This window comes from Tenrec ecaudatus, chromosome 1 (genome assembly GCF_050624435.1).
Source record: "Tenrec ecaudatus isolate mTenEca1 chromosome 1, mTenEca1.hap1, whole genome shotgun sequence".
NCBI classification, from domain to species: Eukaryota; Metazoa; Chordata; class Mammalia; order Afrosoricida; family Tenrecidae; genus Tenrec; species Tenrec ecaudatus.
The window spans coordinates 36,384,353-36,401,782 of NC_134530.1; the positions used below are offsets into that span (position 1 = coordinate 36,384,353).

The window sequence follows — 17,430 nt, forward strand, 5'->3', positions numbered from 1 at the left end:
ACCCTCTATAGGGTTTCTGTGACTGTGAGCTCTACAGGAGTAGGATGGCCTCATCTCGGCCCCGAGGGGCATATGTAGGATTTGAAGCCCTGACCCTGTGGTTGTTGACAGTCTGATGCTTACCCATCAGTGCCACCACTTAGAAACAATAAGTTAGATATTTACCTTTTTATGATCTGCAGAGTGCTTTCGCTATAATATTATTTTCTTGGATTGTCACAGTAGCTCTGTGTCTTTTATTTTCCGGATGAGGAACCTGAGACCCATTCAGCTTACAGTGGGTCCCCTATTGACAAGCTTATATTTCAATAGCTATATAAACCCTTGGCCACAATTTAGAAAAGAAAAATGGTGCAATGTTAGTTGTACATTCTAACAAAAATTAGACTTTGTTCTGGCGGTTAAATAGATTTCTAATACATCTTTTCAACAAATATTTATTGAGCTAAATGGATAAAATGGAGCTGTCCTCCCACTTTATTGCTGCTGTATAACGCTGCATTCTCTCCCTTCAGGGTCAGGGTTTGTGTGGAACTTCACTTGAATAACCGCCTTGCACATGAGGCCAGGGGAGCTAACTGGCTTGTCCCACGTCACACATCTACTAAGGCTAAGCTTGAGGATTTGAGGCAGGCCGTTTGGCTGCAGAAGCTTGGCTCTTCCCCTCTGCTTGCATTTATTGCAATCGGTCCCTGGCACAGGGCCTGATACATGGTTGCTGTTGTTGTTAGTTGCCATTGAGTCAGCTCTGACTTGTGCAACTTTATAACAGAATAAAATGTTGTCCCACCCTACTACAACCTCATAATTATAGTTATTATTGATAACTTCTGTGGTATCCTGCCCCCTTCCAATTATGTAGCTTAGGTGTCCCACTAGAATTTCCAGACCCTCTGGCTTGCTTCATGTTTATTCTTAACTCTAGCTAGAGGACAATGACCAATGTAATGAGTGTTTTTTTTGTTTGTTTTGTTTTTAACCTTTTAAATATGTTGTTTGTTGTTAGATGCCATCCAGTCAGTTCCAATTGATAGCAACCTCATGTGTAACAGAACGGTGTGTGTGTGTGTTTGTGTACCTGCACAAATACATAACACACACACACACACACACACAGGAATGTAGGTAGTGGTTTTTCCAAAGAAGAAACTTAAGCCAGTTTAATATGACTATGGCCTATTTTGGGAAAATAGCAGGAGGATGCAGAAAGACAATGTTTCTTTTCTAGGTGTCTCACTGGAGAATTTCCCGCTTTGTAAGGAATTACTCATTCCACCTGGAACCCAAAACTACATGGTGAGAATGCGACTCTACGACATCAACCGTCGGCAGCTAAGCCTTACCATCCGGATTGTGTGTAGGGCAGAGGGATCCTTAAAGATCTTCATTTCTGCCCCCTACTGGTTGATTAACAAAACAGGTACGTACAGGGGCTGCTCGAGCAGACCTTTGGCATTGGTCATGGGAATTCAGTTTTATTTGCTCAACTAACTAAATGGAGCCAATGCAAATAGATTGCTTCAACAGTCTAATCTGCTGAAACGTTCCTGCTTCCATAATAGAGGCTTAATCATGGTCAAAGCTGGTTTTTTTTTTATACAACGAACTAAGCTCACTATGTACATTCAATTTTCGCCATTTCCCCGTTGATGATTTCTGTTTTCTCCCGCTTTTACCATTTGCATCTGCCTTGGATAGACTGGGTGGGACTGATGTCAACTGTTCTTTTCCTTTCTGAAGGGTTGCCACTGATCTTCAGACAGGACAATGCAAAGACAGATGCTGCAGGCCAGTTTGAGGAACATGAGCTGGCCCGGAGCCTGAGCCCTCTCTTATTCTGCTATGCTGACAAAGAGCAGCCAAACCTGTGAGTACGGTTATTTATGAGAAAGGGAAATCAGCTCCTAGGGAAGGGGAAAAAATTAGCAAAGGCTATAGTATATCCATGTAAGTCGAAATATACTATAGATTACAATCCTGAGTTGGCAGGGGACTAGAACCATGACCTAATGGGAATTTTGGGGGGGATCTAATTTCTGTGTTATTTGATATGGAAAATAAACCATTTGGTTGGTTTATAATGAAAGCAGACTAAGCTAGTTTTATTTTACATGCGCTGAAGTCGTTTTCCTATTCATAACTCTGCCAGTGAAGAGAAACCTACGTGGTCCCCCTCCTCTCTGTCGATCAGTTTCTCTTTCCCTGTTAGCCTCTCACACAGGCAGAGGAGCTGGCATCAGAGTGGGGACAGAGTAGCCCCTTGGTAAAGTGTCTGGTTCCCATTCTTGCACTCCAGACCAGTTTGTGTTAGTCTTTGAAAGTCACCCCTTTAACCCTGAAAGTAAAACATGCTGTTTCAAGACCTCAACCCAGTCATTGCATCTTCGAAGCCGGGGAAAGCGCCCTCTTACAGTGTGGTTGGAGCGTGGTTCACTCTGGTCTTCACAGGCTGCTTGCTGCAGCATTCTTTCGCTTGTAGCCCGGATCCAAAGATACGCGGGCACTGCTAAAATGCCACACCTGGCTCTCTGCTGAGAGCTTAAGAGGAAAAGGTGTGCAGTGGGGGTGGCCGTGTTTTCCAGGGAGGGCTGGGAGGGAGAGTGGTGGTAGACTCCAGGAGAAAGCATTGGGGGAAGTGGGGCACATGCTCCACCAGACAGCCTTTCACTTTTTTTCTTGAGAGGACTTTGAAATGTTTAATTGTATGATGATCATATTTGAAACACAATTTGCTTTTTTATTCATGGGATGCCCAATTTCCAAAGCATGCCTACTCAGACCATCTCCTTTGATTTTCCCAGTGTGGGCTAGGCAAGGTGGGAAATATTGTATTTTAAGATGAGGAAATAGGCTCAGAGAGAATCCCTGCCCAAGACGGCCTGGCTTATAGTAGAGCTAGGTTTCCAGAATCTGTGATGCGACATTGGCCAATCTCACTGTACCTTGCCATTACAACTCTCCCAGCCCTTAGCACTCTTGTACGATTAACTGCATCTTCTGTACTACGTAACTTCTTGGGTTCATGAACCCTGGAAATTCCTGAATCAGGAATGTGTCGGTTGGGCTTGAGCCTCAGTGTTTTAGGGGGAGAATGCAATTAGAGCACCGTATATACTCATGTATAAGCTGAACTTTTCAGCACATTTTACTGCAGTTTTTGTGGTAAAATTAGGTGCCTCGGCTGATACTTGGGTCAGCTTATATTTGGGTCGGCTTATGCTCGAGTATATACGGTAATCTCATTTTTTATGCTCAAAGAATTATAGTGTTCACCCCTGAAGTGTGTAGTTTGAATGTCAGTATGTTCATGCTATTGTATAGTGGCTACTTCCAAGACCACGCTCACTGTGTTTGGGGATCCCACGGAAGCACAGGAAAGAGAGTGGGTATTAGAGATGGGGTGTTGCGTGGTAGTAACATTTGTGGGTCCGGGTTATACTGGGTAGCTACAACTGTTAAGGGTAAACCTATCTCTCTTTGCTTTTCTGCCCCATAGCTGCACGATGAGAATTGGAAGAGGGATTCATCCCGAAGGAATGCCGGGCTGGTGTCAGGGTTTCTCCCTGGATGGTGGTAATGGTGTCCGAGCTTTGAAAGTTATCCAGCAAGGAAATCGTCCGGGGCTGATCTATAACATTGGTGGGTTATGTTTGTGACAGGGGGAGATTTGAGACTACTAACCGATGACCTCGGGTCTGGAGGAAGAAGCTGACCATACATTTTGGTCTGGCGGCAAGGGCTGATATTTCTCATTTGGCATTGGGTCAGGTATCTGTTCTTTGAATGCTAGATTGATATCAACGCAGATCTATTCCTCTAGGGATCTAAAGAGCCACCTAAACACTGCCCTTTTGAGGTCTGGGCTCTGTTTAATTTCAAACTCACCTGTGTCAGCAAAGTATCAGTTTGGCTTGAACCTTTGTTTTTTAGGAGAGTAATGGGGACACTTAGAATGCTTTTCATCCTCCAAGCGTTTCCCACGCATTCATTAAAACTTGCAAACCCTACGAGGGTCAGAAGCATTGTTCTCCTTGAAACTGAAGCAGAGGTTAAGTGCCTTGCCCAGATGCAAAGGGGAAGTCCGGGTCAGAAATAGCATTAGAATTTGAGGCTAACAGTACAATAAAGTGCACTTGGTGGTGGTAGTAATTGGAAGCCCCCAAACTGCCTTAGCTCTTGAAGGTTGGGAGAATGAAAGTTTTGTTTTTGTGATTTGCTAAATTTTTGGTTTGTTTTTTATAATTTGGGGGTGAGACATATATCAAAGAAAAAATATTTCATGGGGATTCAAGTGAATTGTGGAATTAGCAGATTAGAATATTTATATAATTGGGACATTTAGGACATAACATTGTCATGTCCTAATCTGGAGTCTTCCATTCTAATTTCTCCCTGGATGCTTGCTGAGTTAGGGACCTTAACCCATGTAAGTCAGTCAAATGAGGGTGCTGCCTCAAGTGCGGCTGCTTAGGTTTGAATCCCCCCGTGATAGCTGCTAGCTGCGTGTCCTCGGGCAAGTTGCTTAGTTTTCCCTGCCTTGGCTTCCTCATCTGTAAAGTGGAAATCATTAAAATACCTAGCTCTTCCATTAGGTTGTCATGAAAATTAAATCTAAAACCTTTGATAGAAGGCCTTATCAGATATTAAGAATCCAATAAATATTGTTATAATTTTTTTCTTAGTGTCTACACTTTTTAAATCATTGTGTGACCAGAGCTCAACCCAGTGCCTTGTATACATAGTCACTGTATTTGTTATCTGAATGAATGAATAGTTCATTTCATTGAGTTTTATATATGTGAAAATTAATTAAACTAGAGTTTTAAAGATAAATTTGTGATATTTCACATTCTTTTTCTTTGGGGCCTGGTGATGATGACTTTCTTTCCCTGCTATGCATCTTGCTCAACCCCTGTCCCCCACCAAGTACAGGGTAGCTTCTGAAAACATTTCTTCTGTGAATGAATAAATGGATTCTAGAATGTTTAGCATTTTGTTTGCATTTCATTCTTGAGAAGTAGATTAAAAGAAAATGCTAGGAGAAAGCTAAGTTCCGGGGCATTCAACTCTATAATCTGTATTCCACTCTGTCCTTGCAAAGGGGCAAGGCTTCTAAGGGGTTATTTTATGTCCCAGGCGGAAACAGAAATGAATCATGTAAAACTTTCTAAGTAGTCAGGGTCACAGATGGACCCAGAAATGTCTGCAACTGAACACATGTATTTTAACTGCTGTCACAATGGTGTACACTCTGTGAAGAAGCTAAGGATTGGGGAGATACTAATAATACCACTGAGACTTTTAGCAGTAGATGGGACTAAGGAGTAACGTTTTTGAGTGGAATTACTGGTTTCTCCCTGCCCTTGAGAGGCTTGATATCCTCTCTGGGTGATGGCATTGTTCTCTCAGAGGAATGAAATAATTGTGAAGCCTATTTATTTCTGTCAGTCCCTGAATTTTCTTTCTTCTAATTCGTGCACGTGGTTCTTATTATTCCCAGGTATCGATGTCAAGAAGGGCCGAGGTCGATATATTGATACGTGTATGGTCATCTTTGCTCCCCGTTACCTGTTAGATAATAAATCATCTCACAAGCTTGCATTTGCACAGAGGGAATTTGCCAGGGGCCAGGTAAGCAGTTGCTTTTGGAGAATGACTTGTCCTTATTTATTAGCACACTGGGCTTTCGTGTCATAGTTTATCTCCCCATCGAGACAGCTCGGTGCCTTTGCTAGCTACTCCAGGTAGCTTCTTGTACAGAGCAAGGCTCAGAGTAGGTACTTGGTAAATGCTTGTGATCTTGACTTGTCAACTAAAGCCAGTGATCTCTGTGTTTTAGGGAACAGCCAATCCCGAAGGTTACATCTCTACCCTTCCGGGTTCCAGTGTGGTGTTCCACTGGCCGAGAAATGACTATGACCAGTTATTGTGTGTTAGACTGATGGATGTTCCCAATTGTATTTGGTCTGGTGGCTTTGAAGTCAACAAGAATAATTCCTTCCATATCAACATGAGGTACGTTCAGAGACTACACAAAGGGGCTTCAGAAATTTTGTGGGAAAATCCCATCATCTTTTCATTCCATTTTTCCATGAAATTTTTGAAGCCCCTTGTATTTAGATGAAAAGTAGCCTTGTTTGAGGTATATCGGCGTTTCCAGACTAAGACATGTTAATAAGGAAGACCTGGTAATAATCTACTCCAAGAAACTTTACAGATCACAACAAAACATTGCTGACTTCCTGTGGACATTTCATCAGGAGTGATTAATGACTAGAGGCGGAGGTACTTTTGGTGAGGTAGAGGGCAAGCAGGGCTGAAGGCGACCCTCCATGAGATGGACAGGCACAGTCGCTGAAATAATGGACACTTGAACATCCAGGCAACTGTGAGGATGACACAGGACTGGCCAGCGGCTTGTTCAGCGTCCACGGGTCTCCATGAATCAGAGTTGACTCAATGACAACTAGCTAACTAAATGGAAATTTTAACCATGCTGCTCCCATGAAATGATACTTGCATTTCTGACTCAGACAAAAGCCATAACACTGAGAAATTCCCCTGAGTGAGCATTTTGATGGAATGTGTCAAAGGGAATGTTGGCAGTTTAGACCAAGGTGCAGGTTGTTGGTCCAAGAGGTTACAAGCTGAGGGCTGTGGCTGTCAGTAGCCTTGAACTGGTGTAATGATTACCCGCAACTCTAAACAATCGGTGTGCATATAGATGATCACTCTGTTTCCTGATGTGTTCACCTGCTCTTTCATATTTCTACAGACTCCTGTGGGTCCAATACATTGTCTTACTCTGCCCAACCCAATAGTCTTCAAATTCTTGTTAAGAAAAATCAACCAAAATTAGCCACACCCAGCCCAGGCTGACTGATCTTTTCTTTTTCCATCTCGAGATGGTGAAGAAAATAATCTGAAATCAATGCTCTCTGAACACATCTGGAAATAAATGTAATATGTTTATACTTTGAGACTGATTCTCTATTGAGAATGCGATTGTAAAGGAACAAAAATATGGATACGTTGACACTTGATAATCCAAAAATACGGTTTTTGACCTTTGAATGTATTAACTGATCTAATTATTTGCTTTTGGTGGTTTGTGAGGGTTGTTTTTGGTCAGCGGCCTACCCCTCTTAACTTTGCTTTATGACCCTCATCCCTCAGAGTTAATCGTGTACTCTGGGCATAGTGGCTTCTCAGAAGGTGACATTGGAGGCCGGGGGGTGGAATGAGCAGGACACCAGCACCCTCACTCCTATTCCAGCTAGAATTGCCATCGGTTGGTGTGCTTTGCTCCCACACAGATTTCTTTTGAAGCACAGAGCAGGTGGGTGTTGCGTTCAGCAGCTACAAGCACCCTTGTTTCATATGCTGCCAGGGTGGGGACAGACAAACCCATGGTGTGTGTGGGAAGAGGAAGAAGAAGTGTGTGGACGTAAACAAACAGTTGCTCATGATTACTTAAAACAAAAAGTGCTACATATGAAGGTAGTTTAAGGTGTGAGCCCTAAAGTACTGGGACAGGAGTAGGACATCTTTTTAATTTTACTTCCCGTAATCATTTCTGACACATTTTAAACTGACACTCGTTAAAAGCATGGCATAATGTGTATTTATATAAATAAAAAGATGTCCTACTTATACCCTTACATGTTTTATTTTACCTAGATTTATCAATTGTTAACATTTTGCTACATTCTTTTACCTTTCGCCTCTTTTTTTCTTTCACTGTTTTTATCTTTCTCTTTGCATATATATGTGAGTATATTTTCCTGAACCACTTGAAAATAAGTTAGTTATCATGATACTTAAGCCATAAAAACTGGAGCATTTATTACATAACAAGAACATTTTCCTACACAAATATATCATCATAGCACACTGAAGAAATTTAATACTGACAATATTTTCTAATAAATTCTTTTAAAGTGTCCTATATAGCATCTGATTTAGGTTGGGTTGACTAGACAAACAAATCCAGTGACACTCAAATATGTGTAAGAGAGAGCTGTACATCAAGAAGTAATAATATATCAAGAAATCATCCCAGCCTAGTCCAACTCAGGCCCACAGGGTTGTTACAGGTCCATAAGCCCCTCCTCAGACGCATGCAGTCACAGCAGTGGTGCAGAATGCAGGACTCACAGCCCATTGGGTGCAAAGTCATGTGGGTCTAATGTCAGTGGAAGCATAGCAGGGCCCCAGCAGCTCTGAGAAAGCAGGAAGGTCAAGGCCGAGAGAGGAGAGAGGCCAGCCTCCAGAGAGCTATCGCTCCTCCAGGGAAGGTCATCAGGCTGTGACGTGATTGACAAGCTAAAGTCCTGTCGGCAAAAAAAACCTAACTATCACAGCCACCTACCTCCTCTGATCTAGGATCGACCAAGGGTCATGCATTATATTTAATGGCCGTAATGCTCATCAGAATAGTGTGTCTGTCTGTCTGTCTGTCTCTCTCTCTCTCCATTTTTGAGAGTTCAAGCCAGCTCTCTGGTAGCACAACCTGTTTGCTGGATTTTTCTGAAATTTTTCTGTGTATGGTAGATTTGGATCCAGCCGTTTGGTAAGAGTACCCCTGTGTGTGTGTCCCCTGATGCCCCTTCCTGAGGAGGCATCAATGTCAGTTGGTCTCATCATTGGTGCTGCTCAGTTGGATCAACACTTGGTTAACACAGTGTCTACCAACTGTCTGTATTGTAGTTACCGTTTTCTTCTTTGTAAATAAGCAACTGTGTGAAATACCCTGTTTCCTGAAACCCTTTCACCCAGTGTTTTGATGATCCTTGCTAGGATCGCTTGTTAAACGAGTGGTTACAGGTGGTGATTGTAAAATGTCTTCATTTGGTCTCGGATATTCTTCATAAAGAAGAGTTTCCACTTTTTCTCCACTGATGTAGAGTAACGTCTGGGTGCATCTTGGTACCCCCATTCCACAAGATTCTGCCTTGCTTTCCTGCATCCTACAGTGAGAACCCTGAATATACCAGTTTGAACTGTATGAAATTGCTCTTTTTCTGGGTCAAAAATAATCACGTATCAGCAATTTCATGTGGTCCAACTAGTATTTACTCATTTGCTAAAGTGGCACAACTATAAAAACAGACCCACTCAATTAATTCCAAAATCTCTATGTAGGTCTTAGTGTTCAGTTATTTCAAAGGCTACTTGAATGAGCTCTCCCCACATCCCCTCTCTTCTGTGCGTTTACAAGACCAGTTTCTTCCTAGCACGTTCAAATGACATATCAGTAGTGTTGATTAAGGCCCAGTCTTGCAGCTGGGAAAAGTCAGAGAAGGTAAGCTGCACCTTTCCCCCCTCCAACTTATGAAGCCTCTTTCGTTCCTCTGTTCTGCAGAGATACCCTGGGGAAATGCTTCTTCCTCAGAGTGGAAATTACTCTCCGAGGAGCTACCTACAGGATCTCCTTTAGTGACACAGATCAGCTACCTCCTCCTTTCCGAATCGACAACTTTTCCAAGGTATGAAGGGAAGCTGGGAGCTTGTTGGTTGCCTCAGAGGCCGTGAGGGGGGCGTGGAGGGCGGGGTAAATGATGAAATACATTTGAATGTACGTTTCCGTGAAGCTATGGGGCATTGCCTATAGCTGGGGGCCCTAAGAATTCTTCCCTTTGGGAGATGGTTTCTGTTTGGGCGGTTGATTGCCGAGCAGCCCTGCCCAGTTCGACATCCTTTTTCAGGCCCCGAGACTTATTTTGACTAGACTGTTGGATTGGCAGGGTGCCCTCTGTAGCCACTGGATACACGCAGAGGGATCAGCATCACTGTCCAGTGGTTATGGGAATGGGCAGCTCTACTGCTTGCCAGGTTACAGTGAATGCTTTTGGTAAGTTTTCCAAGTAAAGCCCAAATGGAAATCATTCGATTCTGTTTTAAAGTATGCCTTTGAAGGGCAGTATGTCTCATAATTTGTGGCGTTTTGTAGCTGAGTTCCAAATCTTTAATTCATTTCTCTTTACCGAGTGCGTTATCACAGAGGTACGACTGTTAGAAGAGCTTTCCCTCGGTACTTGTGTTGGTAAAAGACCCTTGAAGGTCTGATCCGGCAGCCTGTAATTGATAGGCTTCTTAGAATTTGAAAGATGATCAGGATGGCATTCAGAGAGGTGAGATGGTGAACCTTACTGGTGGTTGGTTATACTCTGTGTAGGATTCATTTGGGAAAGATCTGGACCTTAAACCTAGGAAGCACTGGAGCCCTTCCCAACAGGCCTCACTCCTTAGGAAGTGTTCTTTGTCTTCTCTGTCGTTCCTCTAGGTCCCAGTTGTCTTTACTCAGCATGGTGTGGCTGAACCCAGGCTCCGGACGGAAGTGAAGCCCCTGACATCACTGGATTATGCCTGGGATGAACCCAGCCTACCGCCGTTCATTACTCTGACTGTGAAAGGGGCCGGCTCCTCCGAGATCAACTGTAACATGAACGACTTCCAGGATAACCGGCAGCTTTATTATGAAAACTTCATTTACATCGCTGCCACACACACATTCTCTGGGTAATTCTGGGTTAAATTGCTATTCCTGTAGAGCAGAAGGTTCTCATTATTAACTGGTACTAAACTATAAGCAGTTTCTCAGGAGACCAAATTACGAAAGAAGATTCCTTCGTTCCTTACCAAATCCTAGCTCCTAAACCCTTGCTTTGTGGCTAGATTCAAATGCATCTGAAGAGGTGAGGTAAGACCTCATCTTTTTAAAGCTCCTACCCACTCCCTGAAACAATACATTCTGGCCTTCAGCAGCGCTGCCTAAAAGGTGCTACACTTAAAATCGCTCACATGATTCTTGCTTGAAAGTATTTTAATGCAGTTTTTAACTTTTTAGTATTTCCAAGTTTGTTTCGATGTTTCCCACTTTTGAAGTTGATTCATCATCATCAATCGAGCAATCCTGAATCTCCTCCCCCATTGAGAATGCTGTACAGGCTAACAGTGGTCTGCCTTAATACTTTCCTAAAGTCAAGTGTATTAGGCTAGGTTGACTAGCGAAACAAATCCAGGGACACTCATATGTTTAAGAAAGAGCGTTGTATCAAAGAGTAATTGTATATTAAGAACATCCCCCCCACCCCATGAAGTCCATAAGTCCATCAATCCCTCTTCAGACTCAGGCAGCCACACACAGTGATGCAAAATGCAGGAAGATCACAGGTTGGTGCGTGCAAAGTCTTGTGGATCCAATGGCAGTGGGAGCATCTCAGCATTGACACGGGCCTTCATGTGGCTCCTCCAGCTCTCCGAGTGTGGCTCACAGGAAGGTGAAACACAGAGAAGGGAACTTCGCTCATGAGAAGTTACGCCCACAAGGAGGCATCATTAAGCATCACTCCCCCTCCCCAATGTTTAATCCATAGTCCACTAATTTCCATGATACAGTAATCTACAAATATAACCAGGCACCAATCAATATGAACTGTGGAGAAAGTTAACATATGGAGCAGTACGTAACGCATGACATCCAGCTAGGAAAGTCAGCCGTGCGAGGACAGCACCAGACAAACAGCTTACATGGAGCTCATCCACCACTGACGCTGAAGAAGCAATGCCTTGTTTTCCTTGAACTCAAAGCTTGGAGAGTAGATGGCAAACACCTGACATTTTTTATGCAGCTGCCAATCTGTCTCACTTATTTAAGAAAAGGAATACAGAAACTGAAAAGCAGCAAATATTATCAGACAGCAGATCTTGCAAGACTATTGCAAGAAAAATGAATCCAAGGAAAAAACAAAAAAGGCCCAGTGAGTTTTCAAAAAGTAGTCATTCTCCCAATGTGTAAATAATTTATTGCTTCTGTGCAAAAGTTAGGAGATTTTGAAAGTTTTACGGTGGAAAAAAAGGAGACGGGGTGAATACCTGAGTATTTAGCACCACAAATATAAATCCATTAAACTAGACATATAAAGTTGGATCCCAAAATAGCATAAATAGTTTTGCTTATGGATGCTGTTTTTAATTCTTCCCCTCCACCGAGAGCTACAGTCTTGCTTGTGATGGATGGGGTGGACTGCACCTCCTGGCGGAGCCTCATCACCTATTTCCATGTTGGTTGCAGTCTTCTTTGGTAATGGTGGTGCTCACCTGTTTATCTTACTCCTCTTGAGCCAATCATGTTTTGTTGGTTCATTATTCTTTTGGAGGGACTAATTCTTTATTTCAAGAAGACACATGTCAATTTTCAGTATCAAAACAGTTGTATTACAGATTTCTGTATTTTCACAGTTGGCCCCCAAATGAGACATCCTCTAAGAAGAGATGTTAAGCCAATGAGCTGCCGCACACCTAACAAACCGCACAGAAACCGTACCAGACTTTCAAAATGCATAGCACTCAGTGACGTGGCTTGCTCAGCCTTTTAACTCAAATATTACACTTACTGCCACTTTAAAATTAAGCTGATTCTAACTCATGGTGACCCTATAGGGCAGGGAGAACTGCCCCTGCATGTTTCCAAGACTAGCTCTTTGCTGAAGTAGAAAGCCTTGTCTTTCTCCTGAGAAGTTGCTGGTGGTTTGAAACTACTGACCTTATGTTTAGGAGCCCAATGCATACCCACTATGCCTAACAGCTTGTCAATCTGATTGCTGGTTTTTTTCCTTTCTCCCTCTATGTATGTTCTGTAGATTCCAGCACTTGCTAAGCTCTCCAACTAAAGAATCTTAGTGGTGGACTCTTTACTAACTCGGTTGAACACACCGGAATCTTGAACGCTGACTTGAACTCAGTCCCTTTTCTTGGTGGTGAGGAGCCCTAGTGGCGTAGTGGTTAAGAGTTGGGCTGTTATCCACCAGGTCAGAAGTTTGAATTCACCAGTTTCTCCAAGGGAGAAAATCTGGGCTTTCTATTCCCATAAAGAGTTTCAGTTTTGGAAACCCAGAGGGGCAGTTCTACTCTTGTCACTATGTATCAGCATTGACTCAATGGCAGTGAGATTTTTGGATTTTCTCATGATGCTTGGAATTAAGAGAAACAGGAGAATCATCTAATCCTTATCCAAACACCTCAAAGTCTAGCTAGGTTGCAATGTTCTGAAAGTTTAAGATTTTAAAGCCGCATGAAACCTAACAGGATTGCATGGGAGGAAGGTGTTCATGAGTCATTCGCTTTCTTTCATTCCAGAGGGGCTTCTGCTTTCTTGCCCTGCTCACAGAGGCAATGCTGTTGTCCTTCTACCTGGGATATCTGACTTGGTTTTGTTTTTGTTTTGCCTCTAAATGATACATAATATCTGTTCATATGTGAACGATAAGCCACTAAAATTACCTGAAGAGAGATAATATCACAGTCTGTGTTTTGACAAATGAATCCCTGAACTGTACAGGGGAAAATGTAATTCTTATTTTCCTGCTACTCGAGAGCAATTTTTCACCATGCTTAAATGAAAAAAAAAAAGTATTCTTTAATAGAGATTTTAGGGGTTTACTTCTTAGTAGTTGGATATGTGTGCAAATACGTGGCTTATGTCTTGTGTGTGTCTTTATATTTAAAATACAGTGGGAATTTATGCACATGTAAAAATGTGTGTGAATATGTACAGATCTTCATTTTTAAATTCCAGGTTGCAGGAGGGATCAGGAAGGCCTGTGACTTCTAACAAGGCCATTACCTGTTCAGAGTTGGTCTTGGATGTCTCACCGAAGACTCAGAGAGTCGTTTTAAAGAAGAAGGTGAGGGGACTGAGCCACTGGGCTTTCGAGTCCAGCAGTTTCGTAGCGCTGTCAGGGTCCCTGCTCCTCGGTGTGCAACAAGCATGTGGAGACTGCGAGAAACTGGGACGCTGGTTCCGAGTGCAGAACTCGGAGTCCTGAGGCTCGAGTTTGATGTCCTTCCTGCTCAGGAAGTTGAGGCCACCGTCATCTTGCGGCCCACTTTCAAGAAGGAATCCTTGAATTGTTTGCATTTTGCATTACTCTGTCTCTCTGTTGTGCTCCTCCCCTGATTTACTTTCCCCCAAGCTGACTTTTGAAAACATCAGATGGACACATTTTTCTCTTTTTCCTGCTGGTGGTAGGGTTGGAAATCAGCATAAAAAGGGGAGGGGTGCTAATTTGACATTCTTTTCAAGTCAGTTTGGGGACATGTTTATGTACGGGACCTGAATACAGAGACAAAACCAGTACACTGTGGCCAGAAGTACAGCTCTGACAGAGGACGGGAAATACAGAGGTCAGACATCATGATGAACGAAGGAAGGCTGGACATAGAGAGGTGCATAAGTGAAATCAGGGGACGAGGCAGAGCAGTGCAGCGCAGCTCGTCAGCAAGGGCGGGGGGGGAGGTTTACTTCCTGAAGATTTTACCAACTTACATCTTATAATTTTAAAATCGCCCTGGCAGAAGATGTGTTTTAACCTCCTACGTGACTGTAATTCTGACAATGGTAACTTTTATCACCTAGAGTTGTATCATACTGGGTAGTGAGGTTGGAATTTTAGGAATCATTTGGCTTTGTAGATACACAGTCTTTCACACATTTTTGATTGGTGGGGAGGTTCAAATTATTTCAAAAATTGCACGTGAAATAAAACTTTAATGCATCTATTTTTATATCACATCATTCAAATTTGGTTAAAATGTGACCATGCCTTTAAGGAGCTCTGGTGGCACTGTTGATTAAGCATTGGGTTGCTAACTGAGAGGTCCACAGTTCAACACACACACACACACACACACACACACACACACACACACACACAATTTCTCCCCTGGGAAAGGAAAGACAGTCTCCTGTGAGGATATACAGCCTTGGGCATCCTAGGGATCAGTTTTACTCTATCTCCAAATACTGCTATGAGTTTGAATCAACTTGGTAGCAGTGAATTGTTTTATTTGGTGTTTATATAAGAGAAGCAATGATTTTGATATGGCGATAAGAGGCCATGAGGTATAGGAATTGAAAGTAAACAATTTTATAGAATTTTACTGAGAATTTTGAAAAGTAGCCTGAATCTAAAAGAAGTGCCAGGTCTGACAGAAGTCAAGTGAATTGTGAAAGGAAATGGAAGTGTTCTTGGAAATGAAGTTGGATCATATCCAAGCTGTCTTCAAGTAGATAAGTTTGTTAGGATGAATGAAAACTACTCAGGAGCAAAGTGATTTATCCAGAAGGATGTGAATAACCAGCTGTGTTTTACTGTGATCCGTCAAATATTAATAATACATACATGTGTAATTTCTGAGGCCTAGGGGGCTGCTAAGCAGATAAAACCTGCTATTTTATTAAGTAGCAATCAGTGTAAGCTATTAAATAACATTTAGTCATTTACAGACCATCCCCATAGTTACTTTCTCCCTAAGTGAGCTTGAAAACTGGTCTATGTAAAGATAAATGAGGTACATTAACCAACAATTTATGCATTTCCATTAAGAAGTGAATCAATCTTCTCCATTTGATAACCAAGAGTAGAAAGTTTGGTATCTTAGGGTCTTATTGGTTGGTTAGGTTTTGCTGTGTATTTTGAGACAATCTCAAGCCTTCAGAAAAGTGGCAGCAGAAGTACAAAGAGCTTTTTTGTCTAAAATATTTGAAAGTCATTTGTTGACATGTTACTTCATCACCTCCAGATACTTTGGTATGTGTTTTCTACAAACAAGGACCATCTTGTACATTACCACACAACCGGCAACATCAGGGTTAACAACTGATGCATTGCCACCACCTGATCCGCAGACCCTATTAAAGGTTTTCCAACTGTCCCATTGAGCTGCTGTGTAGCAAAAAGTTCCAGGTGGAATCATAGAAACATAGGGCACTTGTTAGATCTTCCTTCAGTCCTGGAACTGTGCCTCATTCTCGACTTTTTTGACATTTCCACTTGTGAATATCACAGACCAGCTGTTTTGTAAACGGATTTTGAATTTGAGTGTACTTAGTGTTTCCTCGTGATGGGTGTTATTAAATGCTGTGGAGTTGGCTCTGACTCATAGCCACCCTCCGCCCAACAGAAGGAAATGCTGCCTGGCCCTGCACCATCCTCACTCAGTCACTGCTGCCTTTGAATGCATTATTGCGAGCACCATGTCCCATCATCTTGTTGGGGGTCTTCCTGTTTTCATTGACTCTCTACTTAACCAAACATAGTCTACTGACAACATGTCCAAAGTACATAACATAGTCTTGCCTAACCCTGGAGAGTCATGGTCCAACACAATGGACTTTAGCCATCAGAGCCAGCGTTACTCTTGCTCATTACTGCAAGATAAGGCGTTGATGTGCAAATAGTTATATAATACTTAAAATATGATTATAAATATAAAATATTAGATAGTTGATAAGTGAGGTTTAGGTGTATATACATATGCATCTAAACATTTATTTATCTCTTGTTGTTAGTGTTATAGAGTTGGTTTCAATGTGGCAGAGTAGAACTCCCCCATGGAGGTTTTGAGGCTGTAATTGTTATGATTGGATGACCAGGTCTTTCTTCTGCAAAACCACTGGGTGGGTTTGAACTGCCAACATTTCAGTTAACAGCCAAGCACTTAACCTTTAGGACGCCTATTTAAAGCCACGAGTTTTACACCAGGGCTTCTGATTCCAGTCTAACATCACAAAGTTCATTCTAGTTTTCTCCCTTTCCTCATTTTTAGCTCTCTGCCCAACACTGGAAATGCATTTAATGATTTTATCAGCTCTCCTGAATGTAGTTAGTCTCCCATTCCCAGTGGTCCTCCTGCCCCTGCCTCTGTGGATGCCCTTGTTCCCTCACTTGAACTTTGATCTTTAGATGCCGGCCTCTTTCCAGCCGCCACCTGTGCAACAACACCCTCCTTGTTCCCCTGGGCACTCCCACCCCCTAGTAGTCTCCTCTGTGTAACCTGTGCATGAATGCTATTGTCACCTAGCTTGGACTACAACACCCCACTCTGGTCTATCTGGGGACTTAAGAGTCTCCAGTGGACTACCATAGCACTTCTCCCCACAGAGAGCCCCCATGGATGTCTCCCTTCCTGTGTCTGATGGTTTTAGGACTAAATTCTCAGTGAAGGAGGAAGTAGAACTGGAAGGAGAATGGATAGTGCATCTGAGGTTTAAGTGGACATTTTGGTAGCTTCTCTGATCGCATGCGTAGATGTGGGCAGCTTCTCTGATCGCATGTGTAGATGTGGGCAGCTTCTCTGATCGCATGTGTGGATGTGGGCAGCTTCTCTGATCGCATTTGTGGATGTGGGCAGCTTCTCTGATCGCATGTGTGGATGTGGGCAGGCAGTAGAGGAATCCATATGTGAAAACTGCATCTCACCGACACTCCTGCACTTTAATTCCGAGTTTGGAACATCTGTAGGGTAATTGAGATGCTTTTCCTTGTGATTTTGATCCTCTGAGTAGAAGCCCTTTCTTTCTGTGAACAGAGAAGCAAACGGGGGATCGCAGAGAGGAAAATGCCACTCGGTCCCGCCCCTTTTTGC

At 42.7% G+C, this 17,430-nt stretch overlaps 1 protein-coding gene across 4 annotated transcripts in view; it reads left to right on the forward strand.

The window, feature by feature from the left end:
- VPS13D (vacuolar protein sorting 13 homolog D) overlaps window positions 1–17,430 on the forward strand; it is a 270,781-nt gene that overhangs the window by 121,311 nt on the left and 132,040 nt on the right. For all 4 annotated transcript variants that reach the window (XM_075550922.1, XM_075550923.1, XM_075550924.1 and 1 more), the window contains exons 47-54: window positions 1,229–1,420; window positions 1,741–1,867; window positions 3,497–3,639; window positions 5,501–5,631; window positions 5,840–6,015; window positions 9,365–9,488; window positions 10,286–10,521; window positions 13,580–13,688. In XM_075550922.1, coding sequence (XP_075407037.1) covers window positions 1,229–1,420; window positions 1,741–1,867; window positions 3,497–3,639; window positions 5,501–5,631; window positions 5,840–6,015; window positions 9,365–9,488; window positions 10,286–10,521; window positions 13,580–13,688 — 1,238 coding nt within the window. The remainder of the gene's footprint in view (window positions 1–1,228; window positions 1,421–1,740; window positions 1,868–3,496; window positions 3,640–5,500; window positions 5,632–5,839; window positions 6,016–9,364; window positions 9,489–10,285; window positions 10,522–13,579; window positions 13,689–17,430) is intronic.